The sequence below is a fragment of the Triticum dicoccoides genome, chromosome 2A (genome assembly GCF_002162155.2).
Source record: "Triticum dicoccoides isolate Atlit2015 ecotype Zavitan chromosome 2A, WEW_v2.0, whole genome shotgun sequence".
NCBI classification, from domain to species: Eukaryota; Viridiplantae; Streptophyta; class Magnoliopsida; order Poales; family Poaceae; genus Triticum; species Triticum dicoccoides.
The window spans coordinates 713194905-713219999 of NC_041382.1; the positions used below are offsets into that span (position 1 = coordinate 713194905).

The window sequence follows — 25095 nt, forward strand, 5'->3', positions numbered from 1 at the left end:
CGATTGGCGAATTCGATCGAGGGTTTCCCCGCCCCAGGCGCCCCCGGATCCAGCTCCACGGCGCCAGCTCTCCAGAAGGGCCCCGTGATCGCGTGAGAGGGCTGCCCACCCGCTGCTGCTGGTTTCCCCCTCTCGTCAGCCGCCGCCGCCGCCACGACGACCACCAGCTGGACCTCTCCGCTGCGCCTCCGCTGGCGTCCGGTGAGGAACTCCGCTCCTCCCCCCTCCTGTTGAGCTCCCGGCCGCTGCTGGCTCTGTAGTCTGTATCTACCCAGTTTCGTGTCGCGCCGGGCGGTGCTTGTGATGTGTTTGGCCACGGGCTTCGATTCGATGCGTCGGAGATGGGGGATGACAGCGGGTTTGGTTTGCGTAACTGGAAGCTAGTTGGGGGATGACAGCGGTTTGCGTTTGTGCGCTTACTTTATCGCGTGTCCGAGTTGAGTGGGTGGGGGCGGCTGTGGCGTTGTTGTTCGCTTTAGCGGTTTCGCTTTCGGGGATTGGTGCTTGCGGTGCTGGATGCTCGTAGGATTCCCCTGCCTTTTTTAAGCGGCCCAGCTTTGGAGTTCGGAGATGCGGAGTGGGGAGTTTGGGGGCATGGTATCTGTTTTAGCTGAGTTGATTGATGCGCTTTTGTGCTTCGCTTACCAAGTTGATGCGATCAGTCCCAGGTTCCGTAGTTTGTTGCCTTCGCCCTTTCTGCTTCGAGGAGACCATGGTGGGTTGGCTGTGGCTCTAGGCGCACTTGTGTGAGGATTTGGAGTCTGGGCATTTGGGGAATGCATTTTTGCTGTGAGTTGGGTGTTTGTGAGTAGGAGGTGCTGGTTAATACAACGCGGTTACCATTTTGGGGGAACTTTCTGCTCTTCACTTCTTAAGGGTTTTCAGTTTTGCTGGTATTTGTGGCTGTGCTTGCAGGGGGTCTGTTTGGCCTCTTTGGTCCATGTTCTGATTTTAGGTTTTTCCCATTTAGTGTCTATCGAAATATCTTGAGGTATAAATACCAAAATACAGACAATGGGTCGATTGTAGTGTGTGAAGGATATGCATGATTACTACCGAAGCTGACTCTTCGTCATCAATTGAAGTATTGAACTTATTACTCCGTCTCATTTCACAATCAACTATTTCAGGGTCTATTCTGAACTGGACATGAATCAGCTTACAAAGTGGACATCTGAGCATTAAATCTGCTTGGTTTGTGAGACTGTGAGGGAGCTGGATTCCGACATAATTTGTTATTGTACAAGATGTTTTGGCATGTACCTGGACTTTCTGCCGCATCACCGGTGAGTGCTTGCACTTTTGGTTATATCTTGTGTAGGGAACAATTTGGAGTTTTTATTTAATGGACATTTTTCTAATTCTTTCAGGTGGATACTATTTTAGACAAGGAAAATTTTAAGTTGGAAGACCTTCTTGACGAGGATGAAATAATCCAGGAGTGCAAAGCACTGAACACCCGCCTAATTAATTTGTACGGTTTCTCTTAACACTGTTTCTTTGTGTTGTTTTTTCGTTTTCCGAGCTGTATTTTAACATTTATATTTTATTTGAATCTCTTCATTTGCTGACATTGTTTTAAGTTTTTGTTTATGTATGATTATCTATATATAGGTACTTAGTATGATTGCTATGCATGTTTCTGTGCTCAAATACTAATATCTGTGTTAAATTTGGCCTAAAGTTACTACTTGAGCTTTGACTTGAAGTCGACTGCTTATATGATTATCTCTAAATCTTATTTAATCAACCAAATGGAGTTTCACCCTTTTAACTCACTGTTCACTGTTTTGTTACCTGGACTGGTCAATGTTTATGATCCAGAAGATGAAAAGCCATGTATCTTTAGCAGGAAATAATGTTAATATGTATTTAAGATACTATAACTATGAGAGCACTGTATGATTATTTACAATAAACTATCTGTTCATTCTGGATGTTGTAGTTTGCGAGACAAAGTTCAAGTCGAGTTACTGCTCCGCTACATTGTGGAGGAGACACCTGAAGATGCTGAAAAGAAGAGGATATTTAGGTATAGCAAGGCTAATTTATAACACCATCTCATCCTTTGTCCTAACATGAACTTCGCTCACTATGATTAGTGCCTGGTTTGCAGATTTCCTTTTATAGCTTGTGAAATATTCATATGTGAAGTGGATGTCATCTTGAAGACATTAGTGGAGGATGAAGATGTATGTCTTGCATTTAGCTTTCCATTCATCTTGATGCAAAAATGTTCTCTTAGCATGGTGTAATTCCTTTCTTCTGCAACTGATTAGTTGTGCTATCTGTGCAGCTTATGAATTTACTTTTCTCCTTCCTGAAACCTGACCATCCTCATGGGACTTTATTGGCTGGCTACTTTGGCAAGGTATTTATATGCAATCATTGACTAGACTGCTGGGCAATTTTGGTCTCTCTCTCTCGCTGATTAAATGGCAATGCCCTCACTTTTATCCTGACATTTTAAGTGGACATCACTGTACTGCTTTGCAGGTTGTTATTTGCTTGATGATGCGGAAGACACTCCCACTTATGAATTATGTGAAGGTTTGTATAGTGTCATCTGTTCTTTTGTTCGTCCATAAGTTATCACCCATGTCAGCCATTTGTGTACCTTAATTATGCATTAGTACGTATCATTTTGAATAGTGGTTGTTGTATGTTTAGCATACAATTGAATTATGTGGGAGTTTATGCTGATGCTGCAGCAGCTTCTCTAGAGTAGCCAGCTTATACCAGAATCAGTGACTTAGCATGTAGTAATAGAGCCAAACACTAGTCAATTACTGGAAACGGTAAGTATATTTGTACGCCCATCTTAGTTTTACAGCTATTCGAGGCTTAAACATCTGTAAAGCCATTTCTGGCATCTCCGTTTTACGTGTGTATTTTATTTATATTTGTGGAGGAGTATCCATATAATTTGTTTTCTCTTTATGTGCATTTCATTCTAGCATTTAAAATTTTGTGTGCTGTTGTTTTTCTCCTGCAGAGCCATCCTGAAATAGTTAGTCAACTTGTTGATCTTATTGGGATTACTTCTATCATGGAGGTTAGTTTACTACAATCATATTTGCCCCATCTATCAGTGGTTCCAACACTGAAAAAGCATCCCCTGGGCCTACATGCCAGTGATACACTCAGTATACTTTGTATTTTGAGTAAGATTAATTAAATCCTCCCAGAAAATTTGATAGTTTGTTGGTCCGTATTGCAGGTGTTGATTCGCTTAATCGGCGCTGATGAAACTATGTATTCAAGTTATGCGGATTCAATGCAATGGTTAGATGACATACAAGTCCTTGAGATGATTGTTGACAAGTTCAGCTCATCCGTAAGAACTAAAGATTACTTTAGCATCCAACCATGTCAATTGTTCACCTGTACTGTTTATTGGATTTTCAAACTATTTCAAAATTGTCCCTGCTGATGTTTGTCCGCACCATGCTACTCCTTAAGAAATGATGTGCCCTGAAAGGCTAGCCTTCTGCATATAATTTGATTAGCCAAAGTGCCATTGTTCTCCAAAAGCACCATTTGTGAGTTAGCTGAAAATTGAATAATCTTTTCTAGCAGAAACTTGCTCAAAATTCAACGTATCACTAACATATGTTATGTATATCTGATGCCTAAGGATTGATTTGACTTGGGTTTATCTATGCTTATCCGTTACTTTGGATTGGCTACAGCTCTCCAGTCTGAACTTTAATGACTGTTAACTCTTCTTTTGAAATAAATAATCACCTTCAGATGTTAGCATATTCTGTCCAGTTTCTGGTTTACATCTGCACGGTAGTTGTTGTATAGTTCTTGCTCTGCACCCATACCAATGTAAGGTCAAACAAGCGGGCTATGCCCATGTATGTTTCACCATTCTATAGCTACACCATGTCAAGTTTTAAGGTGGCTATATGTTTTCACAAGTTATGTATGAATAGCGGTCATTCTCCACTGTTGAAATTCCTCTCATTGTTTCTAGGGGATTTGCGGTTCATGCTTTTATTGTCAACGTGACTCCTTTTAATTTCCATTGCAGGATTCTGCTGAGGTTCATGCAAATGCTGCTGAAATCCTATGTGCAGTGACTAGATATGCCCCTCCAGCACTTGCTACAAAAATTTCCAGTCCTAGGTGCTTAATATTTGTGCTCTCTTACATTGTAGTACTAAACATGCTATCTTGTCTTGGGATTTTTATAGTTTCATTTTGGTATTGAGCACACCTCTGTGTATTCTTTTCTTTTTTACTTCGCATTTGCAGTTTTGTGGGGAGATTGTTTCATCATGCTTTTGAAGATTCAAGACCTAAATCAGTGCTGGTCCACTCACTGTCAGTGTGCATATCTTTGTTAGATCCTAAGAGACTTGTATCTGCGTCCTACCAAGCTTTCCGTAGTCAGTTAAGTCATGGAACATTGGTCACTGCAAGTCCAGAAACAGTTAACGGCATGCTGGATAGCCTTGGTTAGTGGTTGCTTTAGCTATTAAGTTTTTATATCTTTTCACATGGAGAGACACCAGCTACAGTGCTTAAATGTTCATGATCTGCTGCTAGTTTTATATTATGTATCTTTCATAATCCATACTGAAATACAAATAGCAAATGATACACATAATGAAGGACTAATATAATGTGGAAAAATAAAATTGAAGGACTAGTAATTTGGCATGTGCAATGCATGTTTTACAAATATCAAGAACACGGACAATCTAAGTATCCACGAAAGCGCAATGTCTTTGTTAGTTATTGACCTGGGCAATTTGTTGAGAGAAAAAATGATTAAAGGATTAATTTCTTCTCAAGTCAAGATTAACTCTTAGCCCTCATTATGAGATAATTTGCAAAGGTCAAATTTAATTCATGAGCTATTAGATATGATTGTATTGTATGGTTGAGATCATTTGGATTCTACCGAAGTTGTACCTTTTATAGTAGCACAGATATATATTATATTTCTCTTTAGAGAACATGTTTTATATACATCTCAGAAATAACATGAATACTTTGTTAGTTATCTTTCAGTTTTAAATCCCACACAATTATTTGTGCCCATTCTTTCTACACTTGGTTCTGTTAAGTACTAAATATGAAGTGCGGACGCTGCCTATATTCATTACTCCTTCTGATCCAAAATAAGTGTCGCAGTTTTGACCTAAGATTAGTTCAACCTTAGTTCAAAAGTGTGACACTTATTTTGGATCGGAGGGAGTAGTTGTTAAAAAACTAATGTTCAAAGAATAATATCCTTAAAGTTTCCAAATTCCTGTCCATCACTTTCAGGTGATTTGTTGAAGCTGCTTGATGTTTCATCAGCTGAAAATATTCTGCCGACAACATATGGTAGCTTACAGCCTCCTCTTGGAAAGCATCGCTTGAAGGTATGTGCTGCTTAATTTGTTTAGATGTACTGCTTTGAACTAGTCATAAAACGAGCACTGCTTTGTAGACATTTGAGCTATTATTAGTCATATGACTACTTATATGTTTCTTTACTCCCGCAAGGTAATTGCTATGCTTTCCATGTTATTATTGATGGTGGTTATTTTCCCTTTTCAGATTGTTGAGTTCATCTCTGTCCTACTGTCTATTGGTAGTGAAGTTGCTGAAATGCGTTTGATCGACCTAGGAGCAATCAAGCATGTTATAAATCTATTCTTTGAGTAAGTTACGCACTGCAATCTGCTTCACATAATCTTGTTAAAGAGCTGACAAAGAATTCACCATCAGGTACCCTTTCAACAATTTTTTGCACCATCATGTGGAGAACATCATCGTTTCCTGTTTAGAGAGTAAACAGGATCATCTGATTGCGCATGTTCTTGATGAATGTGAACTTGTTACAAGAATTTTAGAAGCTGAGAAGAACTCTGCTCTGTCAATAGATTTAACTAAGGTACAAAATAGTATGTCACTGTTGATTTCTTACTCTGAACCAGCTGATGGTTCTATTACTTTTCCTGCTGAAATACTCATTTATTACTCTCCTTGCAGCGTACCCTATCTTCAGAGGGAAGAACTCCACCAAGGGTTGGATTTGTTGGTCATATTACACGCATAGCCAACAAGCTCATTCAGCTGGCCAACAGCAACAGCACAATACAGTCACATTTGCAGGTTTAAATTTAATTGTGGATGGAAATTTTGCTACTATTTCCCTTGCTAGTAATGGATCCCTTGTGTGATGGGCACTATAGTAGACATGCAATGACATCTTGCCATATCTTGCCAAAATTTCTTTGTGTATTTACCTTGCCGCTATTATATGGCCTGCACTGAGCTTTGGTTGAGCCCATTACATTGAACTTTGTTACACTTAATTGGATTGCAGCAAAATTCTGGTTGGACTGAGTGGCATGCTAGTATCCTAACAAAGCGTAACACGGTAGAAAATGTTTACCAATGGGCTTGTGGGTAAGTGACACCTGACTTCTGTTTTATGTAACCATCTTCTGTAGCTCTGTATTTGCATGTGATTTTTTATTGAATCGTACGTTCTGTGTTGAGTTCTCCTTTTTTCATGGCTTCTATATGAATCATAATGCTGCTCTGTTAAATGAAAATGATACACACCAGTATGATTTGTCTTAAGAATGTGATGCGTTTAAGTGCATCAGTGCTGCTCTGATCTCCAAAAGTGTATTATGCATATTTATTGACTTGTCAGTCACTCACTTGTCAGAGGAACTTTTATCGGTAATGTTGTGTTTCTGCTCAATTGGGCTGCCTGAATTGTTGATTTTGGTTGCAAACAGTTGTCATAATTTTTTGCTCCATAGCTACTGCCTACTGCCCTGTTGTTCTGCTTTTTTATTTAGATGGACATATGACTATTCTTTATGATCAAATTGCACATCGAAGCTTGTGTGAATGACACTGCTTCAACAAAACTTTCGCTTCGACACAATTGCACGAAAGGAAAATACTATGATGTTTCACTTTTAATAATAATCAGTTGAAGGTGACCGAGTTTTCCTCAAATAGAGGAACCACTATTCTGGTCACCCATGCCTTGCATGCCCATATGACCTTAAGAACTTCAAAAAGGGCAAGAAAATATGCATGCATTTCATCTACTCCTTCCGTTCCTAAATACTTGTCTTTCTAGGCATTTCAACAAGTGACTACATACGGAGCAAAATGAGTGAATCTACACTCTAAAATATGTCTACATACATCCGTATGTAGTAGTCATTTGAAATGTCTAGAAAGACAAATATTTAGGAACAGAGGGAGTATGTTTTTTGGGTGTTATTCCAGTGTCCAGACTTCATGTATGTGCTTAACTTGCTTTGTTAAATGTCCTGCATTATATGGGGAAAGTCATCTGCTGAAATATTTCTTTGGTCAGCCGGCCGACGTCAATGCAGGATCGAGGTAGGGACAGCGACGATGAAGACTTCCGAGATAGGGACTATGATGTGGCTGCACTTGCTAGCAATCTGAGCCAGGCATTCAAATATGGTATTTACCCTAGTGAAGATGTTGATGAGGTCAGTATTTTCTTCTTATATACCACTAGTTCTGTCAAGTATAGCTAATCACTTAGTATAGAACAGTCGTATTTGATCCCTTGATTTGGCATGTATTTTTTAGTTCTTTCATACTCATCTAATTTGTATAATGGGTCAGTTTTTGTGAGTACTTCTTTAGATAATACTCCCTCCGTTTCTCAATATAAGTATTTTTAGAGATTTCAATATGAACTACATACGGATGTATATAGACATACTTTAGAGTGTAGATTCACCGAAAATGCATAGGAGCTCTCGGGTGCTACGCCCCCCTATATTCAAAAATAATTTAGTAATTCAAAAAAAGTCAAAAAATCCCGGAACTTTTTATAGAATCAAACATGACCAGGTATTGCACTTGTATAAAAAGATTTAAATAGGAAATGACTTTTATTGTATCCGGGGTCAAAGATTTCCCAAAAAATGCTAGATACAAGTACTATTCATGCTATATTGTCATCATAAATTTGTTTTTTTTTTGTCCTGAAGTCAACGAGAATTATTCCTTGGCCAAACATTTTATATGAGTACAATACCTAGTCATATTTGGTTCAAAAATATATCCAAGATTTTTTTGGCTTTTTTTGAATTATTAAATTATTTTTGAAATATAGGGGGGTGGAGCACCCGAGTGCTCCTAATCCGCTTCCGTAGATTCACTCATTTTGCTCTGTATGTGGTCCATATTGGAATCTCTAAAAATACTTGTATTTAGGAACGGAGGGAGTACTCGAATAGTATATATGCAGACTTATTGCTGTTTAATAATGTAGTATATGGACCTGTGTTTGTTCCAAATTCTAACATTTCCTACAACGTGTAAAGCTAAATTTATGTATTAGATCTTCAGCGTATAGTGATATTCTATCGATTATGAGCTTACACAGTACATGCTATGTTCAGATTCATCTGATGAATAACTCTTTTGTGGGTATGTATGCAGGCTCAAGCATCACAAGAGCGGGATGACGAGGTATGCTCACCTTTGCTTGCTTAAGTTCATGTACCATTATGTACAGTATCTGATAACATGACAATATCACATTTTGCTTGCTTAAGTTCATGCACTATTATATACTACTCCCTCCGTTCCTAAATACTTGTCTTTCTAGACATTTCAAATGACTACTACATACGGATGTATGTAGACATATTTTAGAGTGTAGATTCACTCATTTTGCTCCGTATGTAGTCATTTGTTGAAATGCCTAGAAAGACAAGTATTTAGGAACGGAGGGAGTAGTATCTGATAGCATGACAGTATTTATATTTCCTGGTACATGTAATGTGATTGTCTGTTTTGGTTGTTACTATCTGCTGTAGGATGTGTATTTTGATGATGAAGCTGCTGAAGTAGTTATTAACTCTCTTCGTCTTGGTGACGATCCTGATAGGTATTTTCTTGTCCATGCAAATTGGCCATATCTTTTCGCAAGTACATTCCATTTGGTGTCGGCAAAATGAACTGGCTGATGAAAAATATGCTTTGCAGTGGCGGCTCCCTGTTTACAAACTCCAATTGGTTTGCGTTTGATGAGGATAAAGCACTGAATGATGGCCCAGAAGCTTCCCTTTCAGCAAATTTGGAGTCGCCTTCACCAAATGTGGATGATGATGATATGGATGAAGTCGTTCTTGGTGACCCTATAGATGACACAAAAGGCTCGGATTCACTTTTAGCAACCTCTGACAGGGACTTAAATGAAGGGTCTGGTCAAACAGTACTGTCAAATGGCCCTGTTGATAAATTGGAAAATGACATCAGACCATCAACTCCTGATGTAAAAGAGAGTCCAGCTGAGTGTGTTGAATGGACGGAGGAAGATGCTGAACCTGGCGAGGTATCAGAGAATACTGCCGTTCCATGTAGTGAGATTGGAAGTGAGAAGGTGATGGATGCCACTGATGGCGTTATGCCTGGTACAGGACAAGTAGGAGAAGAACAAGGAAGTGAGAATTTGGTTGAATCCTTGGCTCCTGATACCACAGTAGAAAAGACATTACCACATTCGCCGGATGTCAATTCAACTGGCCATTCTGAACCAGCTGATGGAAGCGCTAATGTGGAATCTCCCCTGGGTGAACAGAAGCAGGAAAAGGAGGAAAGTCAGGAGAAATAAAGTGGATCCGGGGGTAGCTGTATATTCACAGTTCTGTTCACCATGGTGCTCGATGCCGGGATGGCTTGTGATTTCATGGAGGTGCAGTGCAGGTGCTTGGGGAACCGGCGAGACCATTCTTGTCTAAATAGCTCAGGGGCTGATGTATTGATATTCTGCTGTACAATATGCATTAGATTGCCCTGCCTCGCGCCCAAGATGCAAAAGTGGTCGCTTGAATTGAACATGGTCTAGTCGAGCTGCTCGAGCTTGTCTTACCTCAGAATTTTTTTGGAGGTCTGTTGTTATGGTGTCACCGTACTCGGTCTGTTGGGGGCATATGGCGCAGCATGTTGATAAAGTAGACATATCTATCTTTCTGCAATCACGGTGCTGGGTTGTACTGTGTCGTGTCCGGTAAATAACTGATTATTGGTGATATCCGGTTCTGATACTTGTTCATTATTCCTCTAGGTGGTGCTATTATTTTAGTAGTACTAAAATTTTGACTGGAATTCAGACAGCAGATTATTATTCTCGTATGCACAATATGTAATACTTTGGATACCATTTTTGTTTTTCTAAGTGCTTTTTACTCGCTGTGTCTGTTCAAGCTATTGATTTTTTTATAATTGCTTTCAAATCAAATGTCTGCCAGGCCACATGAATCGAACTTGTGATTGTGGTGATGAAGCGAACAGTTCGTGTTTATGGCATGATTAGCATGAACATTTGCAAAACAATAGGGTAACAAGTCACAGGTCGTTTTACATAACTAGCCACTTCCCCCCTTTTATTGGACACAAATTATTCATACAGATCAACGGGAGACATCACTCATGGATGATGTTCTGCACGTGAGATGCGGCGACCGAGCAGGGTCAGAAGCACCACGATCGCCAAAAGTTCCACCGTCGCCTCCCGCCGAGTACGTGCTTCTGGTCGTGGCGCGGCGAAGTATCGGATCTCTCTCACCAACGACGGCAAGCAGCTACGGCATCAGAATCGGCAGCTGGTGCAGGAGAACCAGCTCTTCTTCTGCGGACAAAAAGTTGGTGGCGTCAATGCACGCGATAAACCAAGGCACGCCCGTTGCGCGCGCAGAGAACGCACGCACGTACCTTGGACCGTTTGGGTGTAGCCACCCTGGCGTACGGGTAGCCGTTGCCGGTTTTGATGGTGCCGTTGCCGCCGTCGGCGTTCCTGAAGGCCGGCGGGATGCCCGGCCTCCCGGGGCCAGCGGTCGTCTTCTTGTCGTCGCGGGCTCGCTGGAATATGACGGTGAAGCCGTCGGCCGTGGCCGGGTTCTTCACGTCCCACTCCCCGAACTTGGGCAGCGACCGGCCCTTGTTCTGCGCGTAGTGTCCGGATTTCTTGCCCACACACACGACAGGGGAACCAACCACGTCAACCACAGGTCAATTGTATGTACCGCCCGAACCAGCGATACAGTATAACGTGCACGCACCGTGGGGTTGTTCGCCATGGCCATCGAGCTAGACCGCGCGAGTAGAAAGGATTCAGACGACCGCCCGACCGGCCGCCGGGCACGAGGCGAAGGAGATCGAAGGCGAGGAGGAAGCCGCGACCACCAGGAGAGAATTGGAGGTGGAAATGGACGGGAGGGTGGTGATCGAAGGTGGAGGGGAGGCCCCTCGTTTTATACTGCGGCCGTGCTTGGAGCGGGGGAACCTCGTCCGTTCCTTTCCCACGCAAAAAATAGGCTGGCGGTGTCTCCCTCGGAACCGGGCTTCGGGGCCTTCCTCACCGGCCGTCCAGGAGCGCCGTGCAAATGGACGATGCGCTGCAAACTGCATGTGACACGTTGTTTTTCCCACCTCTAATAATGGACGCGACGAGGCAGGCCTCTTTTCATTGGGGAAATTGACGATTTGCCCCTTTTAACCAGTTACACTATTTTTTTTCATAAATAATTTGGATTGCTTACCACATGTGTCATGTGGTAACCAATTTACACTATTTTTCATAGAGAAAAGTATACTTTTCATCCCTTAATTCTTGGCGGAGTTTAGATTTGGTCCCTCAACTTTAAACTGGATAACTTGCACCCTTAACTTCTCAAACCAGACAAGATTCATCCCTGGTCACGGTTTTGACCGGTTTTGGTGCTGTCCCACCCCTGTTTTGACCGTTTCGACTCAAATTTGCCTACCTTTTCCAAGTCTACGTACTGTTTTCAAATTCGGTTACTTTTTTTAAATACGTGAACCATTTTAAAATGTGTGTACTTTTTTTAAATCGGCGTACTTTTTTCCAAGTTCATGTACTTTTTCAAATATGCATATTTTTTAAAGTTCATTTATTTTTTAAGTTCATTTAATTTTTTAAAATTGATGCACCTTTCATATTCGAGTACATTTTTTCTGAAAGAGTTCACGAATTTGAAAATTTTATGCGAATTTGAAAAAAGTACGCGGATATGGACTTCTTTTGCGCAAAAATATGTGGATTTCAAAAATTATTTCAACTTGAAAGAAGTACGTGAATTTCATACAAAGTTCATGGATTATAAAAGCAACACGGATTTGAAAAAAATGCAGACTTTGGAAAGCATGTGGATTTGAAATAAGTATGCAAATTTCAGAAACAATTCATGGCTTTGAAAAATACTTGGATTTGATAAAGTTACACAAACTTGGGAAAATACGGGGATTTGGAAAAAGTACGTAAATGTTAAAAAATCATGGATTTGAAAAAAGTACGCGAATTTCAGAATAGTTCGCTGATTTGAAAAAAGGTATGTTTATTTTTTAAAAAATACGCGACCTTGAAAAAACTACGCGGAGTTGAAAAGTGTATGTGAATTTCAAAAAGTTCACGGATATAAAAAAATTACAGGAATATGAATGAGCACCGGTCAAAACCGGGGTGAGTCAACACCAAAAACCGGTCAAAACCGAGTCCAGGGATGAACCTTATCCGGTTTCGGTAGTTGAGGGTGCAAGTTGTCCGGTTTTAAAGTTGAGGGACCAAATCTAGACTTCATCAAGAGTTGAGGGATGAAAAGTATACTTTTCTCTTTTTCATAAATACAGCTGAACTGATTACCCAAATACCCATTGAATAAAAGCTGTCCAAATTGGTTGAACTGAATCGATTTTCGATTCACAAGAACTAGCTTTGTCCGTTCCTTGCACTTCTCCGTTTGTCCCCAACCCCGGCGGCTCGCTGTCCTGCTCCTCCTGCCCTCGCCTGTTGGACGCCCGACCTGTCATGTTGTGCTCACTCTCCCCGTGATGTGCAGTGATGGCTACGGCCCTCTCCTAAGTTGTGTTGCTGCTGGATCGTCGCCGGGTGCCATAGTCGCATCATGCCATAGCCGTTGATGTTGTTGCAAACGCGAGTGAGGCGTCGGGCGTCGTTGTCCTCGATACAACAAGTTGACTCCGGCTCAGGTAGTACTATCCTTCTCCATCCATGATTTTTCGGTGACCAAGTGCTCAAGCGGCCAAGAACACAAAGCTTGCTTTGAAGGCCAAGAAAGTGGTTTTTGCGCTCGTCTAGGGAACAATATAAGGTTGAAGAAAGTGTTGAGGAAGAAGTCGACACATCGTGAATGGTAAATGACTTTGAAGAAGACTTGACCTTCTTGGTCAAAAAGTATCCGGGCACCATGGCAAACGAGGGGAATAATATCAAGGGAAGATCCTTTGTGAGAAGAGAGTGGTACAATTATGATAGCCCGATACACTTTGTTCATGACTGTTCCTGACAGCTACTCCCTTATACGTTCTCCAAACTTGAAATACTATGGCACAAAAATTGGAAATCCAAACTAGAGACACCACAAGAACACACAGATGACTAATCCCACCACGAGTGGTTGGTTCAAATGGAGTTGTAAATTTTGTCCATGATCACTATCAACATGGACTTGTCCTTCTTTTTGTTTTCTTTTCAAAAAAGCTTACGGTTCCTCTGCCTCCCGCCGGTCTGTCTTATCTCTGGTGGCCCTAGGTCCATGGAGGCACGATGGATTGTGGCCCTTGCTGCCAGGAGGGATATTGCACCGTTTTTAGGCGTTTTTGTGGGTTCGCTTACGTTTTATATCCTATTCAGGAAGACGAGATGGTGGCAGCTCCCTAAAGATGGAATAAGGTTCTCCCTGTCTAGCCCCCAATACTGTAATGCATCTAGAGTTGTTAGAGGGCATGTGAAGGTGGGTATTCGACAGATCTCGCGAGATTTAATCGATGCTAGTCTTAGGTGGATCTGTTTGGATCCAGTCTTTATTCGTCTTCGTTCATGTGTCTACATGTTGGATCCTTTTGATCCACACTTCTCTTCAATGGCGCTAGTTGTTGTTATGGCGCGCTGATCCTGTGGGGCCTTAGCACGATGATTTCCCGATCGTCTACTAAAACAATTTGTCACGATGATTTCCTGACAGTCTACCAAAACAAGTTTGTCCCGACTTCGGTGAGGGAAGGTGATGACGGAGTCACGCGTTCGGCTAGCTCCCGTGCTTGTAGTCGTCAGTAGGTGGTCTGGGACATGGATGCAATTTTTGTTATTTCTGTCATTCTGTGTTCTTTGTAGTGCCATGACATGATTAGTACTCCCTCCGTTCCTAAATATTTATCTTTCTAGCCATCTCAAATGAACTACAACATATGGATGTATGTAGACATTTTTAGAGTGTAGATTAACTCATTTTGCTCCGTATGTAGTCACTTATTGAAATCTCTAGAAAGACAATTATTTGAGAACGGAGGGAGTAGATCGGAAGTTTCCTCGCAAAAAAAATTTGTCCTTTTTCCCCCTTGAGCTATCGTTATTAATGTGCCCCGCAAAAAACAATTTTGATTTTTTTAGAATACAAAAAAAAACTATTTTGAATGTGACGGACCCTTTTTTTAGAACAATGTGATGGACTTTGATTTTTCCTTTTTGAGGTTTTTTTTTAAGAACATTTTGATGCTAGACGGAAATGTTGGGCCTACGGATGTGATGGATTTTGATGCTAGACGGAAACGTTGGGCCGGCGCTGCACAAGGCCCACGCACGCGGTGCCCAGCAAGCTCGGACGGACCAAGGCCCGCAGGCGGAGGAAAAAAAACCTTGGCACATTTACAGACACACCCCAGCAATTCACTATTTCCAATATCGCACCCCAAGCCGAGCATTCGCGCGGGCCAAGAAAAAACACGAAAGCAGGCGAGGGGAAAGAAACGCAAAAATCGCATATCTGGCGGCCGGAGGGCGTGGCCCTCAATCAATCGGGAGACCCGGTGCGGTGCCTCGCCCTTCCTATAAACACCGAGCCGCCGCCGTCTGCCTCGCCCAAACCCTCCCCAAAACCCTAGCTGATTCGGGGAACTAGGGTTCCTCCCCGCCTCCACCGCCGCCGCCGCCAAGCTTCCGCCGGTGGGTCGCCCCTCTCCCCCCGTCGACCGTTTATTTCGCTGTTCCGTGCTCCCCTGCGTCGATCGTACCCGCGCTGATCGGTGGACTTCGGGCGCTCGTTATTCGGCGACCTGAATTCCGAGGAGTGGCCGCTCCTCCGACAGCGCCGTGGCGTGGTCGAGTTCGCAGCTGCGTCGCCCGTAGCTGGTAGCGCTGATTTTGTGTTCGCTGCGAGGCTGGTCGGTTCGAATCGTTTGTACCTGTAGGATGCTCTCTGATTTTTTCGGTTTAAGCCTCTACGAGACAAAATCCTTTGCAATTGTCGAGCGGGTAGGATTCAGCCCGAGATATGCCCTGATTATGCTTAGCCATAGATTTTTTTGTAGTACACGTTGGTAGTCCTGTGCTGCTTCGTTATGCTGTTCCGTGTTTATGTCTAGTTGCTGGTATTAACGAGCTGCCCATGATTCGATGAAAACTTACCCTGAGAAATTCTGTAGCTTGCGTAGATGGGTAGATGAATTGTTTTCCCATACCAGGGTAGATGAATTGTGCGATGTTTGTGTTTGTTGCTCCTAAGTTGACGCCCATCTCCTTGTGCAGAGCTCAGAAAATACATACCATGGGTAAGTCGAGCAAGAAGTCTGCTGTTGCGGTTGCACCTGCCGCTGGGCTGGTCCCAGATGGAAAATCTGGAAAGAAAGGTTTATATTTGAGTAACCATATGTCTCCTTGTTTCTATTTAGTAATATGATTCTGTGGCATAACTCTTGTGATCTCAATTTGCAGGCAAGAGGAATGCGGAAGATGACATCGAGAAGGCTGCCAGTGGCAAGAAGCAGAAAACTGCACCTGAGAAGGCCGTGCCTGTGAAGAATTATCTTAAAGTCAAGAAGGTTCCTCCAAAGAAGGTCAAGAGCAGCAGTTCTGATGAGGATTCTTCAGAATCCGAGGACGAGGTGCTTCACCTGTTGTTCTCTTTGCCTTTTTTGTTAAATAGTAACATGCATTGTGTATTTGAAGTTTATTATTTTAAACATGATACTGCATAGAATTATTCTGCATGAAGATAATTTGCATTCATTGCTTGTGTCATCGTTGTCACCTAGGTGTATATTTTCACTACTCTCTGAAATCAATTTTCTAAATAAATCTTCCCCAGGTGATGGTTCAACCAAAGAAGGCTGCACCGTCTGCTAAACAGGAGTCCAGCTCTGATAGCAGCGATGAGAGCAGTTCTGATGACGAACCTGCAAAAAAGCCTGCTACTGCTTCAAAGAAACCTGCTGCACTTGCTAGCAATGGTTCAAAGAAAGTCAAGTCTGACAGCAGCAGCTCTGACAGCAGCTCCGATGAGGATGTGAGTGTTTTAGTGAAATGTTCATAATTATTCTTTCTCCTTTTCTATCTACTAATCTGTATGTGATTTCCTCTTAATTTTCACTTATTTCTGTATCATCTTTCCCAGGTGATGGTCCCACCCAAGAAGGCTGCACAATCTGCTAAACAGGAGTCCAGCTCTGATGGTAGTGACGAGAGCAGCTCCGATGATGAACCTGCAAAGAAACCTGCTGCCGCTTCAAAGAAACCTGCTGCAAAGACTGAAGATTCAGATAGCAGCAGCTCTGATGAGGATGAAGTGAGTATTTGTTTCCATGACATCTTCATAATTATTCTTTCCCTTCTATTGCCTAATATGAGTTGTTACATAGTCCTCAAATTTTCTTTCTTGTCTCATTGTATGTTAAAACTTCAAGCTTATGCTATTAGCTAGATATGTTCGTTGTTTTATTTCCCTTGATGGACCTCTTGCTGATGCAATATGAAAATAGGTTCCGTTTTTGCTCCAGATTTTTAATTTGTATGTTTTTCCACAACAACACATCTTAGTTGAGACCTTGAACTGCTAAATTTCTTCTGAGCTGTGTCTTGTGTGCTGAAGGAAAAATGTATGTCGAGTTTATTTTGTATTGAAGTAATGAATATGGTGCATGACTATTGTATATCTAAATCAATAAATTTGTGAATGCTTACAAAAGGTATTGTGATGATTATTGGCATATAATGAATGAACTTGAGCTGATTTTATTTTCCAAAAATACTAACATAACACATGGGTACACTCAATTCTGAACTCAACCACTAGCACTGTTATATGAATAATGAATCAGACAGTGAGTACTCTATGTGCTTGGTCTCATACTTCCCGTTGTTGCTATCATGGTTATTTTGCGGAGTATGCACAAAGTGCCAGTCTTCACCAGCAATATTTTGTTAGTCCTGAGTGTAACAATGTATGCAGGATATGCTTCCCGCTAAAGCACCAGCAACAGCCAAGAAGATTGAAGAATCCAGTGAAAGTTCTGATTCTGAAAGCTCTGACTCTGAGGTAGTCATTTAACTACTGATTTCGAAGTGGAAGCTTCATCTTTAAATAGCACTTTTAAATATTATTTTGCCTGATTTCACCATGTTTCACTTAATTGGTTTTCAGAAGCCAGCTACTGAAGTGAAGAATTCTGCGGTTGCCACTGCACAAAAGAAAAACCAGGACGGCTCTGACAGTGATTCTGATGAATCATCAGATGAGGTAAGATCATATTTCTAGCAATGTATCTCTATGTGAGATAATTGAGTACAAAAGCATAAAACGTATTCTTGCACTTGCCATTCCTCTTATCTTGTCGTTTAATTCTCAGATTTGTTGGTCCTAACTGGATAAACATTTTCAGGATATGGTCACTAAAAAACCAGTAGCCAAGAAAGTGGTAGAATCCAGTGAAAGTTCTGATTCTGACTCTGAGGAGGAGGTAATCAGCCTACTAGTTATATGAAAACTAAGGCTTCATCATTCTTTCTAAATAATGTGATACTAACATTTTCAATATATTTCCAGGATACCACTGCTAAACCAGTTCAATCTTCCAAGGCTGTTGCTGTTAAGAAGGGCAAAGAATCTAGTGATAGCTCAGATTCTGACTCAGATTCAGATTCTGAAGAAGTAAGTTCTCTGTTGTACTCCCTCCGTTCGGAATTACTTGTCTCGGAAATGGATGTATCTATAACTAAAATACGTCTAGATACATCCACTTCTGCGACAAGTAATTCCGAACGGAGGAAGTACTTGTTTACTCTTGGTAACTTCTCTTGTGATATTTGTCTTTCACATTGTTTCGCTGCAAGCAAAATCTTCTGTCTGTGCCATCTTTCTAATGCGGTTACTTTCTGTGTCCAGGATACCACCGCTAAAACAGTTTCTGTGAAGAAAGAAGAATCTAGTGGCAGCTCAGATAGTGACTCGGATTCAGATTCTGATGAAGTAAGTGTTCTGTTACTTGCTTACTCCTGGTCACTTTTTTGTTGTGCAGGGTTTAAAATTCCTTCCAATGTTTTGCAGCCAGCAAAATCTACTATTCCTGCGAAGAGGCCTCTGACAACAGAGAAAAAGAGTGAACATGTACGCATAATTTTTAAAATTTTATTTTCTTGAAAGCATTGTCTTCTGTGATATTTGTTGTACATTAAATGATCTTGTTGTAATTCAATATTTGCAGTCCAAGGATGATTCTGATGATAGTTCTGATGAGAGTGATGAGGAAGAGCCTCCACAAAAGAAGCCTAAGGTGCTTATTTTTGGTGTTTGCTTTTCCGTCTGAACATTTTGATCCATATTGCATTTCTTACTCTATTTCAGGATTCATCTTCTGGTGCTGCCAAGCCAGTCTCTAAGGCTGCCAAGAAAGAAAGCAGTGATGATGATGACAGTTCTGAAGAGAGCTCTGACAGTGATGAGGAAAAGAGTAAATCGGTGTCGGTGGCAAAATCCAAGCAGAACGAAGTATGGTTGGAGTATATTTATGCTGTTCTAATTTTTCCTCTTATGTTTGATGGATGCTTGACTTCAGCCAACTTTGTTTGTTGCAGCCAAAAACTCCTGCCAGCAGTGGTCAAGCTACTACTGGGTCAAAGACCCTTTTTGTTGGGAATCTGTCATACAATGTGGAGACTGAACAAGTGTAAGTTTGTGAGATGTGCTATTATTGCATCTTTTCTGAAAGATGTTCTTAACTTCATTTGTTCCACATCCTGTAGGAAGCAATTTTTTGGGGAGGCTGGTGAGGTTATGGATATTCGTTTTGCTACCGCTGATGATGGGAGCTTCAAGGGTTTTGCACATGTTGAATTTGCTACAACTGAAGCTGCTCAAAAGGTACTTCACTATGTTTCTTTGTGATCCATGTAGTCTCATCAGCTGATCTGTGAAGTAAGCTTTTAATTGCCATCTAATTCTATTTGGTTATCCATGTTCCGACCCTGTTAGGCATACGAATTAAATGGAGGAGATTTGGCGGGGAGGCCTGTCAGGCTTGATTTTGCTCGTGAGCGAGGCGCGATGACTCCTGGCAGCGGGTGATTTTCTATCTCACTGATAATCTTCCTAGAAATTGCCTGGGCACGCTAACCATTGATGCGCCTTAATTTTCTGTTTTCAGGAGGGATAATAGTTCTTTCAAGAAGCCTGGTCAAAGCAGTACTGCCTTTGTTAGAGGGTTTGATTCATCTCTTGGGGAGGATGAGGTAATTCAAAGAGTTAAATGTGTCTTTTTGTGGTAAAAATCTGATTGATTTGATCGAGTGAAAAGTTTTGAGTCTTGTGTTATATCTAAATGTTTACTGTCACCAGATCCGAAGCTCGCTTCAAGATCATTTTAGCTCATGTGGAGATATTAGAAGAGTTTCAATCCCAAAGGATTATGATACTGGCGCAAGCAAAGGGTAAGTTCTTTGCCCAAAGCGCTCTGGCATATAGAATGCATCTGCTCCTAGGTCAACCCGTATCCTCGTTTCTTGTAACTGACTCTTGGCTGCTTGGTTTGGTCCTGCAGGATAGCGTACATAGAATTTGATGACATCAGTTCTTTGCCCAAAGCGCTCGAGCTGAACGGGTCTAACATTGGAGAAGGCTTGAGCTTGTTTGTTGATGAAGCCAAGCCTAGGGCAGATAACAGAGATGGCGCTGATAGTGGTAACAGGAGCGCAGGAAGATTTAACGGGGGTGGGGGCCGCAGAGGAAGATTTGACGGGGGCGGGGGCCGCAGAGGTGGAAGGTTTGACGGGGGCTCGGGCCGCAGAGGTGGTGGAAGATTCGGCCGGGGTGACAGAGGCGGCCGGAGTGACAGGGGCCGTGGTCGGGGTGGTGCACCCCCCAGGCAGAGTGCTGGCACACCTAGTGCAGGTAACGTCCCGCCTACATGAACACCAGTCTGCTCTAGTTTCATTTGCTTTCTGGCAGAGAAGTACAGTACTGGTTTTGACATTTGTTTGTTGTTTCTTTGGCAGGGAAGAAGATAACTTTCGGTGATGACTGAGCGATGACTGAGCTTGGTGATTCGCGAGAAACTACAACCCGCTCCTAGTGAAACGCCAAACTAGTGAAATGTCGACCATTTTCGTTTTTGCCTGGAGACTCATACTTGCTGTTTTTATATTATCTTATTATTATTATTATTATTGTGGACCGTGGTGGTTATCTGCCAGACTATGTCGGCTGTTTGGGAGATTTATACTCGTGATGAATTTTGGTCAGATATATATATTACCTCCTGGCTTGCCTTGTTTGACCTTTTAATATGCATATTTCATTTGTTTGCTTGGGGTATCCAACTTAGCTTAACAGTAGTGAGAAGCACTTAACATGTTAAAGAAATGTCTTAGAGGGAGTAAGATTTAACCAGGGAGAACTCATCCCTGCACTTTTGCAGCTAATGCAACGGGAAAAATCATTGTAGATGCTTATACAACATCAAATATTACTGAATATTGTTGGCCCCTGAAACCCAAAAGATTTTCGCTTATGGTTTTCACCTTTAACCTACCCCAACTTGTTTGGGACTAAAAGGCTTTGTTGTTGATTGTTGGCCCTGCAACGTGTTTGATCTTTTGTATAAAGATAGGCTGGGCCATGAGTGGTTGCAGCATCGCCCATGTTGTGAAGCCTTTGCAATGCTAGCCCGCAACATCGATGGCCACGCTGTTCAGTCTCATGGCACGGCTAGCAGCCCGCCTCGGCACCTCCGCTTGCCGCAACACTGTGAGCAGCCACGTTACTCCATTTTGCGGGGGAGATTGTAGCAGCTGAGGTGCCTGCGAGGAAACGTGGCGTACCTACATGCTGCGATCCTGATTCCATCAGGCTGTCGCACGCATGGCAGAATTTCCATCAGCCGCGCAGGTAAGCAAAGAAAAGAAACCAAATGCCAACAGAAACTGTTTTTCCCCATGGAAGTGTTCTTGTGCATATGTAGAAAAAATCAGATAGTTTCTGTTTTTCCCCATGAAAGTGTTCTTGTGCATATGTAAAAAAAGTCAGATTTTTTTGGCCAGATTTCCTAAATATTTCGTAGTTGTTTCCTGAAAGACCAAATTCTCATGTAGACTGTAGAGGCGCGCTGTCTTGTAAACGGCCGCTACCGGAGAGCAGTTCATCACGGCCTCGGCACCACTCTCTTCCCCCTCGACCTCGAGCAGACGCCTATAGCGCGCATTTCGGCGCCGCTCGTGACCGCACCAGAATCCACCACCCGACCACATCTCGCGCCACCCATGGGCGAGCCCGTCTACCGCGGCGTGCGCGCCTGCCCGCATCCCGGCCACGGTCGCGGCTGTCCACCCCGTTCGCGCCCTCGACGTGTTCGAGGAAATGCCTCACCGGAGAATCTGCGCCGGGTCCACGCGCGGGTGGTGGCCCTAGCAAGCGCAGCCATCAACGTCGGCGATCTCCATCCCAGCGTCCCGTCGAGCGGTGGAGGATCGATGTCGTGGGCTCATCGTGCCCATGGCCCTCCCCTGGCCCTGGTGGCTCACCCTCGCAGCCTCGCTGGTCCGCAGCACGAGGGTAAGAAAAGTCTCTGTTTTTTTTTTGGTACCATACGCTGCTTCCTTGGCCAGATTACCCATGTCCTCATACCAAGCGGATGTGCAGTCTGGTTATCTGCTATGCTAACTGAACATACAAAGCCGCTTCAAAAATAAATAAAATGGTTTTGCTATGGTTCCTACTGCCTTTAGAATTTGGGAACGTGTCCTACACATGATAGCCATTTGGGATCTCTAGGGACACCGCGTTCGAGGAATCAACCCGTGCAGTCGTTGGCCCGGCTCTGTCATAGATAGCTGCGCGTGTTCTACATACCAAAATTTTGTCGATGGATACAAGGTTGTATAGAAACCCTCAAGATCAAGCATCTCATTACTTGGTTGATGGGTGCAAGGTTGTGGAAACCATTGACATCAAGCATCTCATTAATTTGTCGCTAGGTACGACGTTGCGCATACTTATCAGAAACCATCAACGTCAAAGTATCTAATGAGGATTCAATTTAAGCCTAGTGATAGCGTGAGCCCTTGTGATGTTTTGTCCCCTACTGCTTGTACCATTTGTTCAGTATGCATATGCGTCCACAGATTTCAGGCTGCTATAGGACCACTGCTTATCCTTTATTCTCTTCTCTAGGCTCAGCTTCCACGAAAATACCCTGTAATTGTCATGTAACATCATAAGCTCGTCTTTTCCACATGGCTGACAGCTAAGTCATGTTTATCAGTAAAGAGGAGTCTATTTCACAGTCATACAATATTGTGCGACTGTGGAGCCAAGACTTGATCAAGGACTTCCACAGTTCCACGGCCGTGCGGACCCCACCTCGAGCTTGCCATGAGGGGCCTGTGCGTCAGTTGAAGGGATGCTAGTGTTACCTGGTAAAGTTAGCTGTTTTTTGGTGCATTGTTAGACTCTTCTCATTTGCTGAATTGCTGCCTGCCTTTTGGTTCACTAAAACTCTCCTTTCCTCTGAGACCATCTGTTTGGTTTCTCCGCTGTGCAAGGCCTACCTTTGCTCCTGCTGTTGCTGTGCTGCCATAGGTGTGCCGGGAGAGATGCCGGGGTTGCTTGGCACGGTGGTTGATGCAACAATAGGATGGCTGGTGCAAAGCATCCTTGACAGCTTCTTTACTGGACGTATGGAAGCCTGGACTCGTGAAATCGGGCTTGCTGAAGATGTGGAGAAGCTCAAATTTCAGATGAGGGACGTGCAGATGGTTCTTGCTGCTGCCGAGGGAAGGAGGATTGACAATATGCCTCTGGCCCTGTCACTGGATGGTCTCAGAGAGCTACTTTATGATTCAGAGGACGTGATGGATGAGCTTGACTACTACCGACTTGAGCAATAGATCACAGAAGGTGCTTCATATTTCTCTACTGTTCCATTTTTATTGCTTTCAGTTTTTTTTATGTAGGCGTAATATGTAACCAAGAGTAGCTGAATATCGTAGGCATCACCTCTCAGATTATCTCTTGCTTAATTGTTATCTTTTTGAATTCAGCTTTTGTTAAATTTTGGAACTTTTATTAATTATTAGCACTTGCATGATAATATTTGCTTTGCTTAAGTGGCTTTCGTTTGCTTGTCGCCAAATAACTGAGAGTTTTCTTATGCAGGGAAAGGTTGTAGTGCTCCTACTGGTACTAATCTTGAGGGAAGCTATGTGTCTTCATCCACTCTATCTTCTGTTGTTAAATCAGTATGCAGCGCCACAAGCCAAATAACTGACTGGATCTCACGTGGCAGAAAAAGGAAACGTGAAGAAGAGGGGCCTGCTCATTGTAACATGCTGCCTTTTGAGATTAAAGATAGCATTTCCAAGAGGATCAATGTAATAGTGAATCTTCTATGCAGTAGTAGCAATTCTGTAAAGGGGGTTCTTCAGCTTGAGAACTTGCGCACCATGGCAACATCAAGTAAGAGTCAGAATATTGCCAGGGATCATCGCATGACAACTTCTGTTCCGATTGAGTATAAGGTGTACGGAAGAGATGCAGAGAGAGACGAGATAATAGATCTGTTGATAAAGGGGGGATCTAGTGATCTGAATGTTCTGCCAGTGGTTGGCAGTGGTGGTATTGGGAAGACGACGCTTGTTAGATATGTATACCATGCTAAAAGAATTAAAGATCATTTTGATTTGCTAATATGGGTCTGTGTATCCACTAACTTCGATGTAGTGGGGCTAACACTTCAGATCCTAGATCATGTATGTGAAGATAGACCATATGAAAAAAAAAGCAGTTTGAATAAATTGCAGGAGATACTTCAAGAAAATATTAGAAACAAAAGATTTCTGCTTGTAATGGATGATATGTGGGAAGAGAAGGACAGGGGTGGATGGATTAAACTTTTGGCTCCATTGAAAAGTAATAAAGTAAAAAGGTTGCATGGTACTAGCAACAACCAGAACAAAATCAGTGGCAAAAATGATAGGAACTATGGATGAAATCACATTGAGTGGTCTGGATGAGAAGGAGTTTTGGCTGTTTTTCAAGGCATGTGCATTTCGCAATGACAACTGCGAGCACCATCCTAGTTTGCAATATATTGGGAAACAAATTGCTAAAGCACTAAAAGGCTTCCCACTAGCTGCACAAAGTGTTGGTGCACTTCTGAGCACAGAAGTTAGCTATCAGCATTGGACGACAGTTCGGGACAAACGGAAATCTCTTCAAGGATATGATGATGATATTTTACCCATCTTGAAGCTCAGTTATGATTATCTACCAGTCTACCTTCAGCGGTGTTTCTCATACTGCTCTTTGTATCCAGAGGACTACGGATTTGATGGGAAAGAATTGGTCCATGCCTGGATATCACAAAATTTTGTGCAGTGCAAAGATCCTACCATAAGACTGGAGGAAACAGGGCATGAATATTTGGAAAAATTAGTGGATTTGGGCTTCTTCCAAAAGGATGGCTCACACTATGTTATGCATGACCTAATGCATGTATTGGCAGGGATGGTTTCATCAAATGAGTGTGCTACTATAGATGGATTGAAATCCGGGGCAATTCGAGCAAGTGTTCGGCATTTGTCGATCATAATTGCTGATTATGATAAAGATGAACATGTCAGCAATTCTAGTGAGAAGTTTGACAAAATACTTCAGAAGGTGTCTTGGCACAAATTGAGGACATTGATGTTGTTTGGGCGAAGCAGCATACATTTATCAGGGCCATTGCGTACTTTATGCAATGAGGCAAAATGTTTACGGTTGCTAAGTGTGA

At 42.5% G+C, this 25095-nt stretch overlaps 3 protein-coding genes and 1 pseudogene across 3 annotated transcripts; 3 read left to right on the forward strand and 1 right to left on the reverse strand.

The window, feature by feature from the left end:
• Positions 1-6: 6 nt before the first annotated feature.
• On the forward strand, positions 7-10208 carry LOC119356502 (serine/threonine-protein phosphatase 6 regulatory subunit 3-like). The gene is made up of 20 exons (XM_037623464.1): positions 7-201; positions 1131-1286; positions 1371-1474; positions 1946-2032; positions 2117-2192; positions 2297-2371; positions 2497-2550; positions 2996-3055; positions 3221-3337; positions 4040-4134; positions 4264-4466; positions 5284-5381; positions 5560-5663; positions 5731-5896; positions 5995-6117; positions 6332-6414; positions 7352-7493; positions 8458-8487; positions 8838-8908; positions 9007-10208. The coding sequence occupies exons 2-20, from the start codon at positions 1248-1250 to the stop codon at positions 9632-9634; spliced, it is 2355 nt and encodes a 784-aa protein (XP_037479361.1). The 5' UTR covers positions 7-201; positions 1131-1247; the 3' UTR covers positions 9635-10208.
• A 94-nt stretch (positions 10209-10302) lies between these two features.
• Positions 10303-11239, reverse strand: LOC119356504 (protein NOI4-like). Its single transcript, XM_037623466.1, has 3 exons — positions 11082-11239; positions 10735-10986; positions 10303-10651 (listed from the first exon to the last, which is right to left on the reverse strand). The coding sequence occupies exons 1-3, from the start codon at positions 11103-11105 to the stop codon at positions 10613-10615; spliced, it is 315 nt and encodes a 104-aa protein (XP_037479363.1). The 5' UTR covers positions 11106-11239; the 3' UTR covers positions 10303-10612.
• Positions 11240-14839: 3600 nt separating this feature from the next.
• On the forward strand, positions 14840-20601 carry LOC119356503 (nucleolin 2-like). Its single transcript, XM_037623465.1, has 20 exons — positions 14840-15001; positions 15584-15684; positions 15770-15939; positions 16143-16340; positions 16449-16619; positions 17283-17369; positions 17475-17570; positions 17713-17790; positions 17877-17981; positions 18216-18299; positions 18378-18437; positions 18535-18603; positions 18675-18818; positions 18905-18996; positions 19073-19190; positions 19302-19390; positions 19474-19558; positions 19665-19756; positions 19867-20216; positions 20321-20601. Exons 2-20 carry the CDS (start codon positions 15603-15605, stop codon positions 20347-20349), a joined length of 2199 nt encoding a protein of 732 aa, XP_037479362.1. The 5' UTR covers positions 14840-15001; positions 15584-15602; the 3' UTR covers positions 20350-20601.
• Positions 20602-20981: 380 nt separating this feature from the next.
• LOC119356505 overlaps positions 20982-25095 on the forward strand; it is a 9467-nt pseudogene continuing 5353 nt past the window's right edge.